Raw genomic sequence first — 16,280 nt, forward strand, 5'->3', positions numbered from 1 at the left:
TCTCATCTAACTCTCACAGCTCTCATATTTTTCCTTAAATGTGCTTGCTGCCCACTGCTATACCTGCCCTTGGATTTCCAAACACACCTCCCTGTCTTCCTTCCTACTGCACTCAAACTGAAGGAAGACCCCACGCCTTCCCCTATGTGTCTCCACTCCATTCATGCAGATAGTTGCCCCAAGCTCCCAAAGCACAACAGGGTAGCTAGATAAGGCCTATCAGACTCATTCTCCAAAGCTTTTCACGGTTCACCCAACCAAAGACATAGGTCTGGATTTTCAGCCAAATGTGCCAGGCAAGAAGCATTCTTGTTCCTTGGAAAAATCTCTTGTGTGTCATATCAGTTCTCCAGAATAGCTGGCTATCTTCAATAAAGTTTCAGGTTCCTACTTCATGGGGATGTGCCCTTATAGCCAATGACAAAAATAGATGTTCCTGCATTCTGTTGAATTGTTTGCAAATTTCACTTAGCTGCCACTCAGAATCTCTGACGATATGCTACTGACTGGCAGGATGGGATTGCTAGAAAGGGAACGTAGCCTCCAAATTGGTTATGTTTACTAATGGCAAATTAGTCATCTCCAGCTTTCAGATGCTGCTGCTCCTGCATCACTCAGATCTCCTAAATGAGCTGGGAAACAGCTGTTTCACACTGGTTAACACCATGCAAGAAGCAACAGCTCTTGGAAAACACAGGATTTGTAAGTTTGGAATACCATGCCATTGCTAGGGTAACAAGAGAAGATCCCAATGATCCTGCATGGGCTTTGCATATTTTCACACCTCTTCTCTTCCCTTAAAGGAGTTATTCCTTGTGTTTTCTGAGCTAGACTGTTTCCTGAAGCTGGGCCAAGAGAAGAGCTGCACAGTGTTTGCTTTCTTGCCTTGCTTGGAACCTCTTCTTGGTTTTGCCACAGTTTTATTCACAACAGCACAACACAACAACTATGATTTTTTTTGCCTTTTTCAGGATGGCCTCACCCCTGACTCTGTTTCATGGTGAACAGGTTGTATTGTTGTCCCACCTGATTGAATCTCAGAAGACTTCACAGATATGCATGGGGTCTTCTCCCAGCACTTTCTGGGAGGTAAAGAAAGTGAAATTATCAAATTTGATAAATTCAAATTGATAATCTAATTTATCAGTTTGCACACAGAGGGAAGATAAACTAAGAATTAGAGATTGGCAGTGGTAATCTGGCCTGCATTGTATTCAAGTCCCGATTACAGATCAAGAATGATCTCTTCTGGCCTTATAAAAAAATTGACTTGCCCTTTAAGCAACACTATGTAAACTTCCACACTTTTCTTTCTTATTTTTCTTGCCTTTTTTTTTTTTAAATTTATTTTCCCAAAGAACTATTTCTGATGGCCATTATCAAGTTCATTATCTGCTGACTAAAAGGCCCCTGCAGGGCTGGGTTCTAATACCTGTCTGTGGAAGAGGAACATCAGAGTCTAGGGTTTTCCAAGGATCTATGGTCAAGGCCCCAGATTCTTTAAAACTTCTTAAAGCTTTAAGAATCCACTGAATATTAAAGGACTACTTGAGGGTTAAGGTATTTCATGAGGTGAGAAGGGACCTCAACTTCTGGCTCACATTAAAGATGAGAGATTTGGTTCTTCAGAAGTCTAAACATAGATATGAAGTTGAGGCAACACATGTGCCATTGGGTAAGCTTGGGGGGCAGGAAGTGTCTGTCTGTCTTTTGTACCATAACTCCTTGTGTGATCCCACAGCCACTTCTCTGGCATAAGAGCTAGTACTGCATTAAAAAGCTACAAAAGCACGCACTCTTCAGCCTGTTCCATTATTCTCCAACATCCTAGTTTGCATGAGACAGAAAGCTAGAGATCCCTGGTCTTCAAAGCTATTCAGCTGCCTTACTCCAATTAGCTCTGAAAGATCCAGGTCCACCTGGCCATATGTGCTGTGGAAACACACCCATCACCCTGTTCACACCTGCTGGAGATTTATTCTCCCGAAAAAAAGAAGAAAGATTTGCTGATGTTACAAAGCATCATTCCATTGTGAAAAACAGATGCCGGTGTGGGGGAGAGAGGAGGGAGGGAGAAGTCCAGAGCAGAGCTAATACAGCCAGGAAAAACATGTGTTCTTTGAAGCTTCCAATTTTCCAAACTAGAAAACAAGCAGGTAGATTCTCTCAGAACAAGCCATGCAGTTTAACTCTGTGTTAGTAGTGAAACTCAGCTGCATAAAAGTAACACTAAGAATGCTCTGACATGTAAGGTTTCTGCCACCATCAATTGCCCAGATGGACTCAGATAAGCAAGTATTCACTCTTATTAGCAGCTGTAAGTTTCTCAATATGGCTATTAAACGTCCTAGTTCTCGCCAACCTGTGCTTGATGATATAATCTCTAACTGATCACCCAAATAATGGGAGGAACACCTTTCCAAAACATGAAGAGACCAGCACATTAACAGAGTCACAGATGTAGAAGTTGCGGGTCACCTTGGACCAGCCTTGTCTCATCTCAGACTATCCCACCATCTGATAGTATGGTGGGTTGTCTGAGATAGTGTGATGTGACCTGGGTATGCGAGACAGATCAGAAGGGGACTCACAGGCCAGAGGGGTCCTATTTGCCTCATTAACCCTGTATTATTTCAAAGAGCTCTGCAGGATTGATTATTCAGGCTTATCCAATGGCCAGGACTCCCTTTTTTTCAATGACATGATACATGCAAGTGGGTGGATGGTGACTTTGTTGCCCCAAGCAGATTACACTCAGATGTGGTTAACTGATGAGCTGCTCAGAACAGCTTTTCTTCAGCAGGATCTCAAGGGTGCATTGATACCATCTTCTTTTGGTATGTGACTGAAACGCTTAATTATTGCAAATAGTCAGGTAGAGAAGTATCTCTAGGGGGCGACTCTGAGAACTAAGTCTCATGTGCCAATAGTCGTTCTTCCTATGCTTTTCACCAGTCCCTCCTCCATCCGTCTACAGCCAAAACAGTGTCTAATGAGAGTGCAGAGGCTCAGTCAGTTCCCAACATGAAAAGCTTAAAATATTGATATTTAAAAAAAAAACCAAAAAACACACTTCAAATTCTTTCCTACTTTGATTGACTGCAGATCCAGCTGGGAGAAAAGAATCAATTGTGAGATTTCAGTGAAACCTAAAAGGTGATCAGATCCTTACCCTGCCCCAAAATAGATTTTGCAAGACTCCTACAGTTCCACAAACACTTACGCTTTAGAGTAGTTCAGAATGAAGTCAACTCCTTTCTCATTGTCAAACTGGATGTCACGAGGCAGGTCACTGTGAGAATGGGCGTCGATGCTCAGGGGAAAGCCTGGATGCCACTCCTTCCAGCTGAGAAAGCAAGAGAGGTTGGATTAACCATACAACCTTACCAGCATGAGAGCTGTGTCATTCCTTTACCTATGCTGCTTCTGTGGCTCAACTCTATAAAGTAAATTTGTGGCAGACTCATTTGGGCCAAAAATAGTGACTTGTACCACACCAATACCTACCAGTACCCTACAGAATCCTGAAGTACAATGGAAGGCATCTACCTGGCCACCTACCTTCACAAAACTTGAAGCAACTTAATATCTGTGATATTTCCAAACACTTGTCACATTTGGTTGAAATTGGCAGTAGCTTCAAATGTATTGGGAGGGGAGGGGACAGAGAGACAGACAGCTGCCCAATGCACACTCATTCTTGGGGCTACATTTTTTGCAGAACTGAGATACAGCAGCTAAAAGTACTCAGACATGTATTTAGGTTCCTCCAAAAGGCAACTCTGAGAGATGCAGACAGTCTTGATTCAGCTCCTCAGAACAGCCTTACCTCCTAGTGGTCACGGCACACATTCTCTGCCATGTATGTTCTTGCACTGTGCCCCATTTTTACTTCAAAACAAAAGAAGGGGATTTGTAAGAATACTGTTTCAATGGTATTTCCAAACTGCCCACCACATGCAGACTGCATTGTGTGTTATCAGTTATGCATCTGAATTGTAAATAGCTGTTTCCCTGGAATTACAAATGGTTTTGCCTTCCTTTTTGCATATGTAAATAAAATTTTGTGCCATGCCTCTTTTTGAACTATATTTTCCTCTGCTCTATTTCCCATAATTTGTAAGTAAGATCCTTTCTTAGTCAGATGATTATCAACAACTCATGTACCAAGCCTCAATCCATCAATTCGGAATGGACCCTCTGTCCTTCTGATCCTTACTCTCATGATAAGGAGATGCAAGTGCAAGAAACTTTTGTTATTTTAACAGAGAGTATGTCTCTAGGGAAAGGAAATGTCTAATGCCTTCTGGAGATACCCATTGATAAAAGATAGCATTTTCTCATTGTGACCTTGATTAGGAAAAAAAGTCTACGACAGTGTAAAGGTGGGTGTCACAACTGTGTTCTGATAGCACATTCCAGTCCACTCAAACACAGCCAGAACTTCCACTGCACCCCAGTGCAGGAAACAATGAAAACTAGCTTGCTGCAGCAGCCAAAAAGCTCCGGTAAGAGCTGACATGTTCGGATCATGTTCCAAAACTGGAGTATTGCTTGTAAAAGGCAAATGAAATCTGCCTTCAAATCTTCCTTGAAAGTACAACTGTGTGCCAGAGGGCCCACACAGAGACTGTACCAGTGAATTCCAACTTAAGCCTTCCAGATAGGCTTATCTGGGATTCAAGTTATCTCATAATGCCACTTGCAGCAGGATGATCATCACTTACAGTGAATTCCATCTAAGTAAAAATCATATATAGCCATATACCATATATGGTAACTGATGCTTTTTCTTCTCCAGCATTCCAGTAACTAGAGCAATATGATAATCTGAACATACTCTGCCAAACTGTGACCTAAAGAGAACAGGCCCCAGACCTTCTGAGGAGCTATAGGAAACTCACCGGTACGTTTTTTGACGGGTCTCAAGCTCTTTGCGTCTATGCTGTTTGAGAATCTGGGTCTTGTCATCCCGGGGGAGCTTTGCTGTGAAACAGGAAAGAGACAGGTTTATGAGGTTCCTCTACCTATCTCTGCCCAGGTCTTGAGAAGGAGAGCAAAGTTTCCAAACCTTCAAACTTCTGATCTATACCTTTACAAAGTTTCTGTGGGAAATGCTTACATGATCCAATTTAGTACCTCGAGTACAAACACAGGTCCCTAGAGAATCTGCGGAAGGAGATAAGCTCCAAACTTGGTGCCTTCAAGGGGCAGTTAGGTCAAGCTAGGAACATCTGTCTCAACCATATATAAAACCTGGATTCCTAGTGTAGACACTTGCTGTACATATCTAGTGTTAAATGGTCTGAATAGGGTCATGGGAATTAATTTTACATTTCAGTGTCTAAGGGAATTTTCATCAATAAGAGAAATCACAACATTGTTCCAGCTAATTTTCTCTGCTAAAAGATGTCTCCAGGAAATATCTCCTGTCCTCTCTCCTTGAGCTGTGCTCTCCGCTGTCAGCTTGGGGCAATAATCATATCTTCTTATCATGAGAACAGGAAAAAAACTCAGTGAGGCTTCATTTCTAGACAGCTTGTTCTTCTGACCATGCATTCAATATACCATTAAATGACACAGAGACTTCCTTAGTGATCAGAGAAAGGGCAAGTTACGTGACTCACTTTACATACACAAATGGGAAGGCAGATAAAGCCAGCAGTTTCATGGAAATAGGTGTTTGGGGTGTGGAGTTGGAAATATCAGAGGTAATACAACTGATAACATACATGGCTAACAGTTTCCAGCTGGTTGTGTTCAAGTTACTAATAGGGTTTCACTTGCTTTTGTCCTTTACCTCACCATACTCTGAAAGCCACGCAAAGCTGTTTTCCACGAAAGTGTTACAGTTGTTATAAATCAAATTATGAAAAATGGAAAGTCCCTCTGGAGATCAAAAATAAACTGACACATAGCTGTGATTATAGGACAAAAGGCTTCATATGCAAAATTCCTCAGCCAGGAGTAGCCAAAAACTTAATGGGAAGATAAACATTTATTTCCTACCATCTCATATATTGTTTCAGCTGTTTTCAGGCACTCATGCTGCAGACCACTACAGCAGCCAACCTACTCTAGGAAGCACAGAGGGGAACAAGAAAACATCAGTGACAAATGTCTGCCCCAAGCCTGATCACAGCAAGTAGGTAGTCAGAGACAGTTAAAACACAAGTTTCAGGTCCAACAGGCCACTCTGAACACAGCACAGAAGTGCTGTAACACTTTCCTCAGTTGGTCACCACTACTTGCAGCAATCATATCCATCTCACCCTGCCTTCTCCTGGACTTGACAGCATGCAAAGAGAAGGGGTGAAAAGTGAAGCTGCTGTTTCAAGTCAGTCCTTGCACCTTCTGAGCAGCCTACTTTGGGATTTTATTTCACTCTCATGAAAACAAGACAATTTACAGGCAATTAATCATGGGCCACTTAGGGGCTTAGTAGGAAACAAAGACAGGACACTAATTCTAATTAGATCAAAAGGGCTTCCAGCAACGGAGATGTGGAGCAGACAAAAATTTGGCATTAGGGTCAGCCTTCAAATTCAAGACCAGTGTAACAAGCCAGCGTAAGGACTCTTCCTTGCATGTGCTTCCCAAAATATCCAACTCAACTGCCAGTGCCCAGTCCAACAAACTGCTCAGAAAGCAGTTCTAGTCAGCAGGGAAAGCCCATTCCCTAGGATGCAGCAGGGGACTGGCAGTGGGGCTCCATGTGAGAGAGAAGATTGGGAGATACATGGGGAAAGGGGAAGGAGAGGTAGAAGAATTCTAGATGTTCTGCAGGAGATCAGGTTTCTTATGGCTCTCACCTCTCCCATCTCGAAGGACAATCTCTTTCTCATCTGTAATCCAGCGGTAACATGGGAACTCCAAATAGTCACCCACTGGCGTTTTGACAGTCATATATTTAAGGTACCAGTCATCCTGGTACCAATATTTTCGTTTCTCAATTTTTATTAGCTGAATTTCTCCAAGGTCTTCTTCCACAGTCACGTCATAGGAGTCAACCTACAGAGCAGAATACAGTCAATGATCCACTGCATATGCAGGAAGCACAACACAAGCATACCTGGCCTTTCCTGATATGGCATGGGCACAACAGAACTTTCCAGCTTCTGGTGTGTGAGAAAAAGAGGACCTATTACTGGACTTCAATGCAACAGAAAAATTAATAAAACAACAAACAAGAACATGCAAAACACTCCAGAAATGGAGAAACATTTTTGTATGCAACCTAAAAATTATATTACTCCTTGAAATGTTTGCAAGTCTGACAAAAACATGCAGACCATGAAATCATTTACTGCTCTCCTAGCAGTAGCTGAAAGTGGTATGGCTAGGGCACATCTGTTCTTGCAACTGGAGTGGAAAGATGATCATGAGATTAACACATTGGACTAGGAATCTAAAGACCTGTGTGTATTAGTCATATGTGCTTCAGACTAAGGACAGCATCCAGGCCACGTAAATCTCTTTTGGTTTGGGCTTCCTGTGGCCGGTCTTCTTCAGTTCTCCATTTTTAAAATGAGGACAATGGTACACTTGGCTCAGATTTGGACAATGACACATTTTATGTTTGTACAGCTTAGATGTTCAAAGCAATTTAAGTAGCTAATTGAAAACAAGGTTCACAAGAACCCCATCTAGATCTGGAGGCACTTCATTCTTTCACTGTAAACAAGCCAGCATGTGGAAACATGGTTTAGCTCCTTCCTCAGTTTGGAGTTAACTCAAAGGCCTGACTCCTACAACACGGAGGGACCTCAGCCCAGACCTGCACAGCAGCTAGTCTCTTTAGTCCTTTCCCATGCTAAGGGTCTGGTCACAGGGTCTTTCCACTGAGCTGGTACTGAAGGCTAGGACCACCCATACCTGCTCCTTCAGGAGTGCCCTCATCCGTGGCCTACAGGGACAGGCCCCTGAAACCTTGAGTTATTGGCCATGCAGTGATCCAGGTGAGGAGCAGATCAGTCCTGGTGCTGCCCCTACATCAAGCTTTGCTGAGGTGTGAGGGCTGCAGCTCTGAACCTGGTCAGGCTGAGGAAGCAACTGCATACCATGCTTTCCCTTTCTTAATGACTGCTCCAGCAAGGCTACAAAGAAGTAGCAGTGAACATTTCCTCCTTCCATTTGAATTACAATGGCTTTGACTACCAAGCTCAGCATTTCTTCCATGTGGTAGGTCTGTTCTCAGCCCACAAATATGATTTGGCCTCTCAGGGTTTCACCATCAGATGGCTTGAAATGGATGGAGCCACTTGTCCCACCTTAGCTGCTAAGTGCTCTAGCTACTGAGGTGTGACGGGTGGCCTCACTGAAGGCCACAGAGAACTAGTCACCTAGACACACCAAGGTCAGGCACCGGTTCACTGTGTAAATAGCCTCTCCCACAACACTGCTTTCAGTGCTGCAGCTACATGGCCAGGCCTGGGAGAAGGACAGTTGTGGACATGGTGCTTCCCTTAGCACTTCTTGCCCATGCTAAGCACCCCTGACTCAGCACAACGGCTGTTATGAATGCTGACTTAAGTGCCTTGCTAAATTGCCTAACAGATTTAGGACAGTGAACACTTATCCCAGAGACGGGTACTTCAGTCCCCTCATGGGACTAACTTCTCAGGGATGCATGCAGTCTCTTACTGCATGTGGGAAGAGCACCCAGCAAATGACAGTTCTGGTGGCACTTGCACTGTTAGGCAATACCAGCATAGGAAGAAATGAGTAATTGTTTCAAATATGACCAGTAAGACACCATGTCATGCTAGGCAATTCAGGAGATCAGGAATTGACTCTCACTTTCCAAGAGTGTAAACACCTCAGGGCAAACCAGAGTAGCCAAGTGCTTATTGTCACAAAGCTGAGTGGGCTATGGCAACCATGGGAGCAGCAGCCAAAGCCCATTCTGCTCAGATGATCCTGCTAAGCTTCATGTGTTTACAAGTAGAGACTTCATTCTCGTGTGGTTTTTCTCAATGCAGTCAAAAATTTTAGAAACCAACCAGCTGCTGATATCAAAAGGATGAGGTGCTGCATCGACATGTTGCAGTGCCTGTAGAGACTCACCGGCCTCTGTGAGCTTTGTCACTTGGCTCCTGATCTAGACACCACACTCTGCTTGCTCTTTTCAGGAGCACTTTCTTAGTCTTCGCCAGGCATTTGATATATGCCCATTGTTCCTGTCTTACTTGCTAGAGAAAGGCTAATTCACATAAGGACCAAAACTGAAAAGTGAAGAAAGATTAAATTCCCGACAAGAGAAAGGAGAAAAAAAAAAAGTAATTTTTAAATGTCTTCAGATGGCACTTATTAATTCAACTGTTACAAAAGAAAGATTCATAGGAACTTGCACACATGTGACTGGAAGAACAAACATAAGAAGGATCCCTCGGCATCCCTTCCTCTCCCACTTTAACCCAAGCTTCCCCCATTATTGATGCAAAGTACCCTTTTCTATGAGCTATCCATGAATTACCAGCTGTGATGATCATTTTGGGATGAAGACATCTATCTGTCCATCAAAGTTTGGGATGACAGACCTCAGTTCTCTCATAACCCATTACATAAAAATACCAGCTTTCGTAAAGTTTGTCACATCTAATTGACTCACAGAAGCCAGAGAAAAATAAAAAACCCTTTAGGCTTTGAAGTCCACCCTGCAGACAATGAAACATTGTCCTTGCCTGTCTTTCCCTAAAGATGTTCTTCAATCAACTTTGAAACTGTCAGGCCATGATTGCTACACTGCAACTCATAAGAGGCTGTCTCATACTAACAAGGATATTGGAATTTCTTCTACTATGCAGCCTAATTTAATTTTAGGTTCAAATATTTAAAATGGGCGTGGATAGTGCTTATTTTGATTTGCTGATACTTAACAGACTAATCTTTCTGAGCTATATTCTCCCCATGTCTATTAAAGCAAAAGACATTGAACTGTTTCTTTTAAAAAGGAAGCCCATCATGTCTTAAACAAAAATTTGCAATGTTTATGTCAATAGCACACCCATACACATCAGGTGGTAACAAACAAACTGCTTCACAAATAGCATGGCAGTCCTTAGCAAGCTTGGGCTGACAGCATCTGTCTGCTAGGATGTGAACTGAGAGATGAAAATCACAGAGTTGAGATTTCAATGAACATATTAAAATGATGCTTGCCATTTTTCCTTGCATCTCCATAGCAGAAAAAAAGATAGTTCCTTCTGTAGAGCCAATAAATATACTAATTTTAAACATTTTTTTGAAAGTTTATGTTGCTGACTCTTCGATGCCTCCACCCCCACACTATCCAGAACAGCTAAAAGGATCATGTGTAAAGGTAAATTCATTCCCTTGATGGTTCATGATTTTGAAGCAGCTGGGGAGACTGAAAAATGTTGAGTGGCTTTTCTCAGAAATCACATTAACAGTGCCTTGAGCCACAGCTGTGACAGTCAGTGACTGTAGGTCATACCCCTGTGCTCCTGGCTAAGTGAATGGAGATTCCTCTCTCCCACAATGCTGGTTTCAAACACTGCCCTCATCTTTGCCTATCACCCTACACCCAATATTCTCAGCTTCACTCTTGTCAATTGGCACAAAGAGTTCTGGATGATGGCTAGAAAATGTAGATAACATGGTCAGATTGTTTCCCATTCTTCAAATCTTCTTTCCTGAAATAGGCAGCACTTGAACCATTTCCATTTCATGTTCATTTACCTGCAACTCCTGGTTTTCTCAGTAAAAACAGCATCAATAAACTCTTTACCAGGCTTGGGTTTCGCACTGAGTCAGTACTTCTGCAATTTCGTACTTCTTTCCAGGACCAGACAGCACTTTGCAGAAGAGTCCCTCGTCACAGGCTGTCATATCATGTACCTCAAACTCAGCCACTTCCTGCTTGTACACCCCTTTATGCAACTGCAATGCAAAATGAATTATCTCTTTCAATTTTACCACGATCTTGGTGCATCTGGCAGTCAGGAGCTGGAAGTAGCCACCTCGCAGAGACACAGTCCAAACGAATCCACAAACCTATGTGAATTATTACCTATTCATCACTACAAAGAGAATTTAAACATGTAAAGACTAATGCAATAACCTACAGAAGCAAATGATAAACTGCATCTGGATCAGATTCACTTTGTATTCAGCTACTTGGGATTTTTATGCTCCATCTTCTCACTCACTTCCAGTTCCAGGGCTAGCTGTGTACAAAGGAAGAATAAGGTGACCAAAGCCACTGTCTGGATAAGGGAAACGTACTGCGTTATTTTTAGCTCAAGTCCTCATGAAAACCCATTGCTGTCAAGTAATTAGTATGGCACAGAAAGTCTGAAATTAGTCTTATTTTCTCATCAACTCCTTGTTGCCCAAGATAACTGACTATCCTTTTTTAAATTCATCTTCTTTAAAGGTTCAGCTAACAACTTCATTTTTTAAAAATCCTCATTTCCACATATGTATTTCTATAGTTCTTATGATGTCACACCTATATATGTATATACACATCTAAGATTTAAATTAAAGAGCAATGTGAATCAGAACCAAAGAGTTGTTAGAAATGTCACATTAACAGCCAATCTTTGGAAGAAACTTATTCCTCTAGTAACAATCTCTTTGCTAATATTACAAGAGCCCTAAAATAGTTGCACAAGTCACTGTTGATGTAATGCAAAAAATTAGCCTAAATGTTCCAGAAGGTTTTTAATCTTTTTATGACCATCACAGTTCCCATTTTAATGGCACTTCTGAAAGTGAGGGTTCCCTCCTGATGTCTCACCCAGCTTTCGCTGCCTCCAAGCCAGCAATGCCATGGGCTCACCTGAGATGACAATTTTGCTAATGCAGTAAAGGTGTGTCAGGTTACAAAGATGGTACAAGGTCCAGGTAAGACTTGACAGTTGGTCGCTCAAGGTTTCTATGGCATTTGTTGTATGAGGTCTCCTGATAAACACATGGCATCCCTGATGACTGCACAGTGAGCCAGAGATGCTAGGAGTTTTTACACACTTTGAGTTCAGAGTGAGATAACAGAATTAATGAAGGCTCTTGGACTGTTCAAACTCCCGTAGCATCCTGTTCAAGCAATTTAATCTCACACAAAACGTAAGGTCTTTCTTTTTGAGGAGAGACTCCTACTGACTAACCTGATATTGCCAAAAGGATGACACAGACTTTCTATAAGCACAAAGCTCTAAATGGAAAGAACTGTATTTCCCTTCTGGAAATATTTGTTTGTGTGTTTCTTTCAACAAAAGCAAGATCAGATGAAGGGGTAACAGGAAGAAAACAGAGAACTGAGTGACACCATAACACTTGCTTTGAAATCACTCGGCACTAACAGGAACTTACTCATAAGACACTGAGTAAAGAAGAGCAGCGATGGCTTTCTACATTGCCTGTGTCTAGTACTTGGAGTAAGTCAGACAAAAACTACAACTGAGCTAACATTGTGCAAATCCCTTCAGGTTTTTCCACATCCTTTTCCCTCAATCAACATTTGGCATGCAAATCTCCTACTCAGAACTGGCCCAAGCCCTCATTCATCATATCTAGTAATATGCACAATTTGCATTAATTCAAATGAAGACATTACCAGGATAATGGAACTACTGAGCCTCGCCCAACATTTAGAAAAGAAACTGGAAAGCAGACAAAGCCTTACAAGATAATACTGTAAAATTCTGGTCACCCACTGAAAAAGTGCATTTTTTTGCAAGTGTGTTCACAATTGAATTCTATGCAGAAAAAGAAAATTCCAGAGATGCTATTGAAAGAAACACTAAAGGCAGAACTGTGAAACTAGTTGCTACATTTTACAAACCAACCAACCTGAAAGGCTTCTGGCCTGCTTCAGTTTTTTTTTTTTTGGTTTCGTATTGGTATTTTTCTCTTCCTTCCTTTTTTCTTTGCACAATGTATTAGTAAGACTCACAGTGTTTTGGGCACAATGTTACCTGAACAGGTGCCTGGAGAAGCACACTGCGCTCCCCAAGAAAACATCCTCAACAACAAAACTTAGCACATTGTACTTCAAGTGTCCAATGAGACACTTTACAGAACACAGAGTTATTCTCATTCTCCACAATAAATACATGCTGAAAAAACTGCCTGCATATTCGTAGTATCAGACACATAACAATTAATAGAAATAATTCATTTGGAGAGGAGCAAAAGTCCTCATCTGGATTTAGTCAAGAACCTTTGCACCTGAAAACAAGTTTGACAAAAAAAAAACAGTCCCAGCCTCAGAAAGCTTACTTAGCTAACAATGCATTTTATGTAAAATGCTAGGACCCAGATGAAGACCGTCAAATGTGCCTAAAAGCTACCTTCCCGAGGAGATGTAACTAGTCCTTTTGGGTGCACAGATCCTCTGCTGTAATGCTACTAACATCCACAAACCTTCGTTCATCGCTTCCTCACCCAGTGGGGTCCAGCGTTTGCAGGTACCTCTGCTCTTGCTGGACCTGCTCCCACAGCAGTTCAAGAGTTGCTGCTGAGCATGTACTTAATGCTCACATCATGGCATTTTCTCCCTGTGACAGGATCCAATCCAATCGGATGTTCAGAGTACTGCCAGGCTCTCTATCACAGCCATCTCTCAAAGACAGTGAAACCCTCTTTTGTAGCCCAGGGATAAAAGTAAACCGCCTGGTCGCTGGAGACCCTGGTGCTTATCTCCTCAGCTGGGCAGTGCTCATCCCTCCTGGGAAAGCACCCTAACCCTAAGTTTGCAGGACAGTGTGAGGTCTTCTTCAACCTCTCTTGCTAATGTTGCTAAGCTTCGCTTAAAATATGTGACTATTCACAGAATGAGAGAGAAAGAATGACTGAGCGTCCATTTGGGAGATTCAGATAACAAGGTTCTAAGCTAATGAATGTTTAATCATGAAGGAAAGTAACTTCAACAGCAGCGGCGGGTAAGTCCTCATACCTGAATTTGCTAGATCGTCTCCTCAGAACATCAGCTATAAACACCTGGGGACCATATCTACACGTGCCATCAACACTTATTTAAAAAGCTGACTTCTGTTACCCATATCTGTGACGTCTAATGCAGAAAAGACCAGATACCTAACTTAGGCTGTGAACCCCATGGTTAAAAAAAACACACCTAAAGGCAAAGCAGCACCATGACAATGAAGTCTCACCCGTAGATGCAGTGGTATGTCTCATTTCCAAAGAGACTTATGAGCACTTTGTTAAAACTTTCAAAGTTGCTTAAATCTCATCAGACCTTTTGGAAACTGTGACGTAGGTTTCTAAATAAAATACACATTTTGGGAGGGGGAAAAAAAAATTACCTGAATCTATTATTTTCACAGGGGACAATACGCAAATAAATAAATGGCATTCTAAAACAGTGCTCACAGTATAAGCGATTACAGATGGATAGCCTGGATATTGTGATAAGATCACAGAGAGGACAGGGCACAACACGCAGCAGAAATCAAGGGTAGAAAGAATGGCATAGCCGATAGCCCGGTCCCAACTTCATTCTCACTCACGCTTGCATGTTCATGCTGTTTTCCAACTTTTATTGAAGTTCCCCTACAAACCTCCCTTGGCTGGCGTTGTAATTCCCACTGGAAGCTCTTACCTCTTCGTTTAATTCCTTGGTGATATCAGGGCTCTAATGACTAGTAAATAGTGACCCTAAACATCACCTGTCAACAGGATGCACAACACAACTTTTTTTAGTATTTGTAGGAAAGTGCAAGGACATCTGAAGGCCCGGTCTAAGCCAGAACCAAAGGGCCCCCTCCCTCCCCACGACTGACCAACCGCAGCCAGGGCTAACCTCCAGCACAGGGATGCCAGCGATGGGCGGCCGGGAATGGCAGCAGGCACCTCGGTGCCGGTGTCCCACTCCGGAGCGCCGGCACACGGGGACGGGAGCGTAAAAAAGCCCAGCCCTGCCGCAGTCCCTCGGGGCGCCGGGCGAGGTACCGCTGAAGGCTCCACCGTCCCCGGTCTTGCGGGTCCGGCCCGCGGCACCCGCGAAGGGAGATACGCGACGGCTCGTACGCGGTGAAAGCCCTCGGACGCCGCCGGGGCGGGGGGGAGAGGGAGAGACGGGACACGGGGCGGCCGCGGGGTGCGGGTCCCCCCCCCGCCCCGCTAGACTCACCGCGCCGCGCTCGAAGTCGTTGTAGAAAGGTTTGTCCAGGAGGTGCCTCTCGCTGCAGCCCGCCGTGCCCTCCAGGGTCAGGTACACGTAGTCGTCGGTGCCCGCGAACCACTGGCTGCCCGTGGCCACCGTCACCGTGTAGGACGGCATGGTCCCACCGACGCGGATCGCCCCGGCTCGGCTCTGCACGGCCCCACCGACCCGGCCCGACCCGCCGCTGCCGAGCCGCGCTCCTGCCCTAGCCCGGACCCTGCTCAGCGCCGCCTCCTCCTCCTCCTCCTCCTCCTCCTCCGCCACCGCACGGCTGCCCGCCCCTTCCCCAGCGCCCGGCACACCTACCCCGGTACCCTGCACAGCCCTCGCCGCAGCCCCCCCAGCCCCGACACCCCCGTGCTGCACCGCTGCCTGCTCCCCGCCCCTGTCCCGGCACAGCCGCCCCGCACCCTGCGCTGCAGCCCTGTCCCGCACCCTGCACTCAGCCCTAGTAGCGCACCTGCCCTCCAACTCTGCACCAGCTCCACGCCAGCACACTTTCCACAGCCCTGCGCGCAGCACTTTTCTCTTGATATTCTTCCACAGTTGCACAATCCTGCACAGCACTCGGGGCTCTGAGCATGCAGCACGCTGCTCTGCAGAGGAATCCTGCTCCGGCCAGGCACAGCTGCGCACAGCCTTGCACAGCTCACTCTCGCTCGGCTCGGTATGCCTCACCACCTCTACGCTTACTGGATTTCATCCACACACCCTCAAACTGCTCTGCACTGTCTAACCTCACCTCCTAATCACCCCAGTTTGCAGGCATACACACTCTTCTGTGCCCAAACCTTACACGTGCACTACACCAGCTCAACACACTACCATTATCTACCCCGACACGTACACTGCATATATCCCATTCTCTTTATTGTCCGGAGTTACTCACTCTATACGCACACCATACTACACCCTCATTATATACACCAAATTTGCAAATCCATATACAACTCGCCCTTTTCTCAGGTCTAGACCGCCATGTGCACTATTGCTGGTATGTTTTATTCCCTGCATTCCTCCAAGCTTCTCAAACACCCTGTTGTCTTTGCACAACTGTGCATAACGCTAACTGCCAGCATATCTACACATCAGAGCTGTACACACACAACCAAACCCCCATTTCCGCAAA

The 16,280-nt window shown here is 44.2% G+C and overlaps 1 protein-coding gene across 2 annotated transcripts in view; it reads right to left on the bottom strand.

Annotated features, from left to right (window-relative positions):
* Positions 1–15,372, bottom strand: part of ALOX5 (arachidonate 5-lipoxygenase) — a 34,728-nt gene extending 19,356 nt beyond the window's left edge. Inside the window, exons 1-4 of one of the 2 annotated variants that reach the window (XM_069796520.1) lie at positions 15,119–15,372; positions 6,813–7,011; positions 4,905–4,986; positions 3,224–3,346 (exon numbers count right to left, since the gene is read on the bottom strand). In XM_069796520.1, the coding sequence (XP_069652621.1) occupies positions 3,224–3,346; positions 4,905–4,986; positions 6,813–7,011; positions 15,119–15,268 (554 nt within the window). In that variant the 5' untranslated portion in view covers positions 15,269–15,372. The remainder of the gene's footprint in view (positions 1–3,223; positions 3,347–4,904; positions 4,987–6,812; positions 7,012–15,118) is intronic. The other variant, XM_069796519.1, reaches the window with a different exon arrangement.
* Positions 15,373–16,280: the final 908 nt, after the last annotated feature.

The sequence above is a fragment of the Haliaeetus albicilla genome, chromosome 11 (assembly GCF_947461875.1).
Source record: "Haliaeetus albicilla chromosome 11, bHalAlb1.1, whole genome shotgun sequence".
Classification (NCBI taxonomy): domain Eukaryota; kingdom Metazoa; phylum Chordata; class Aves; order Accipitriformes; family Accipitridae; genus Haliaeetus; species Haliaeetus albicilla.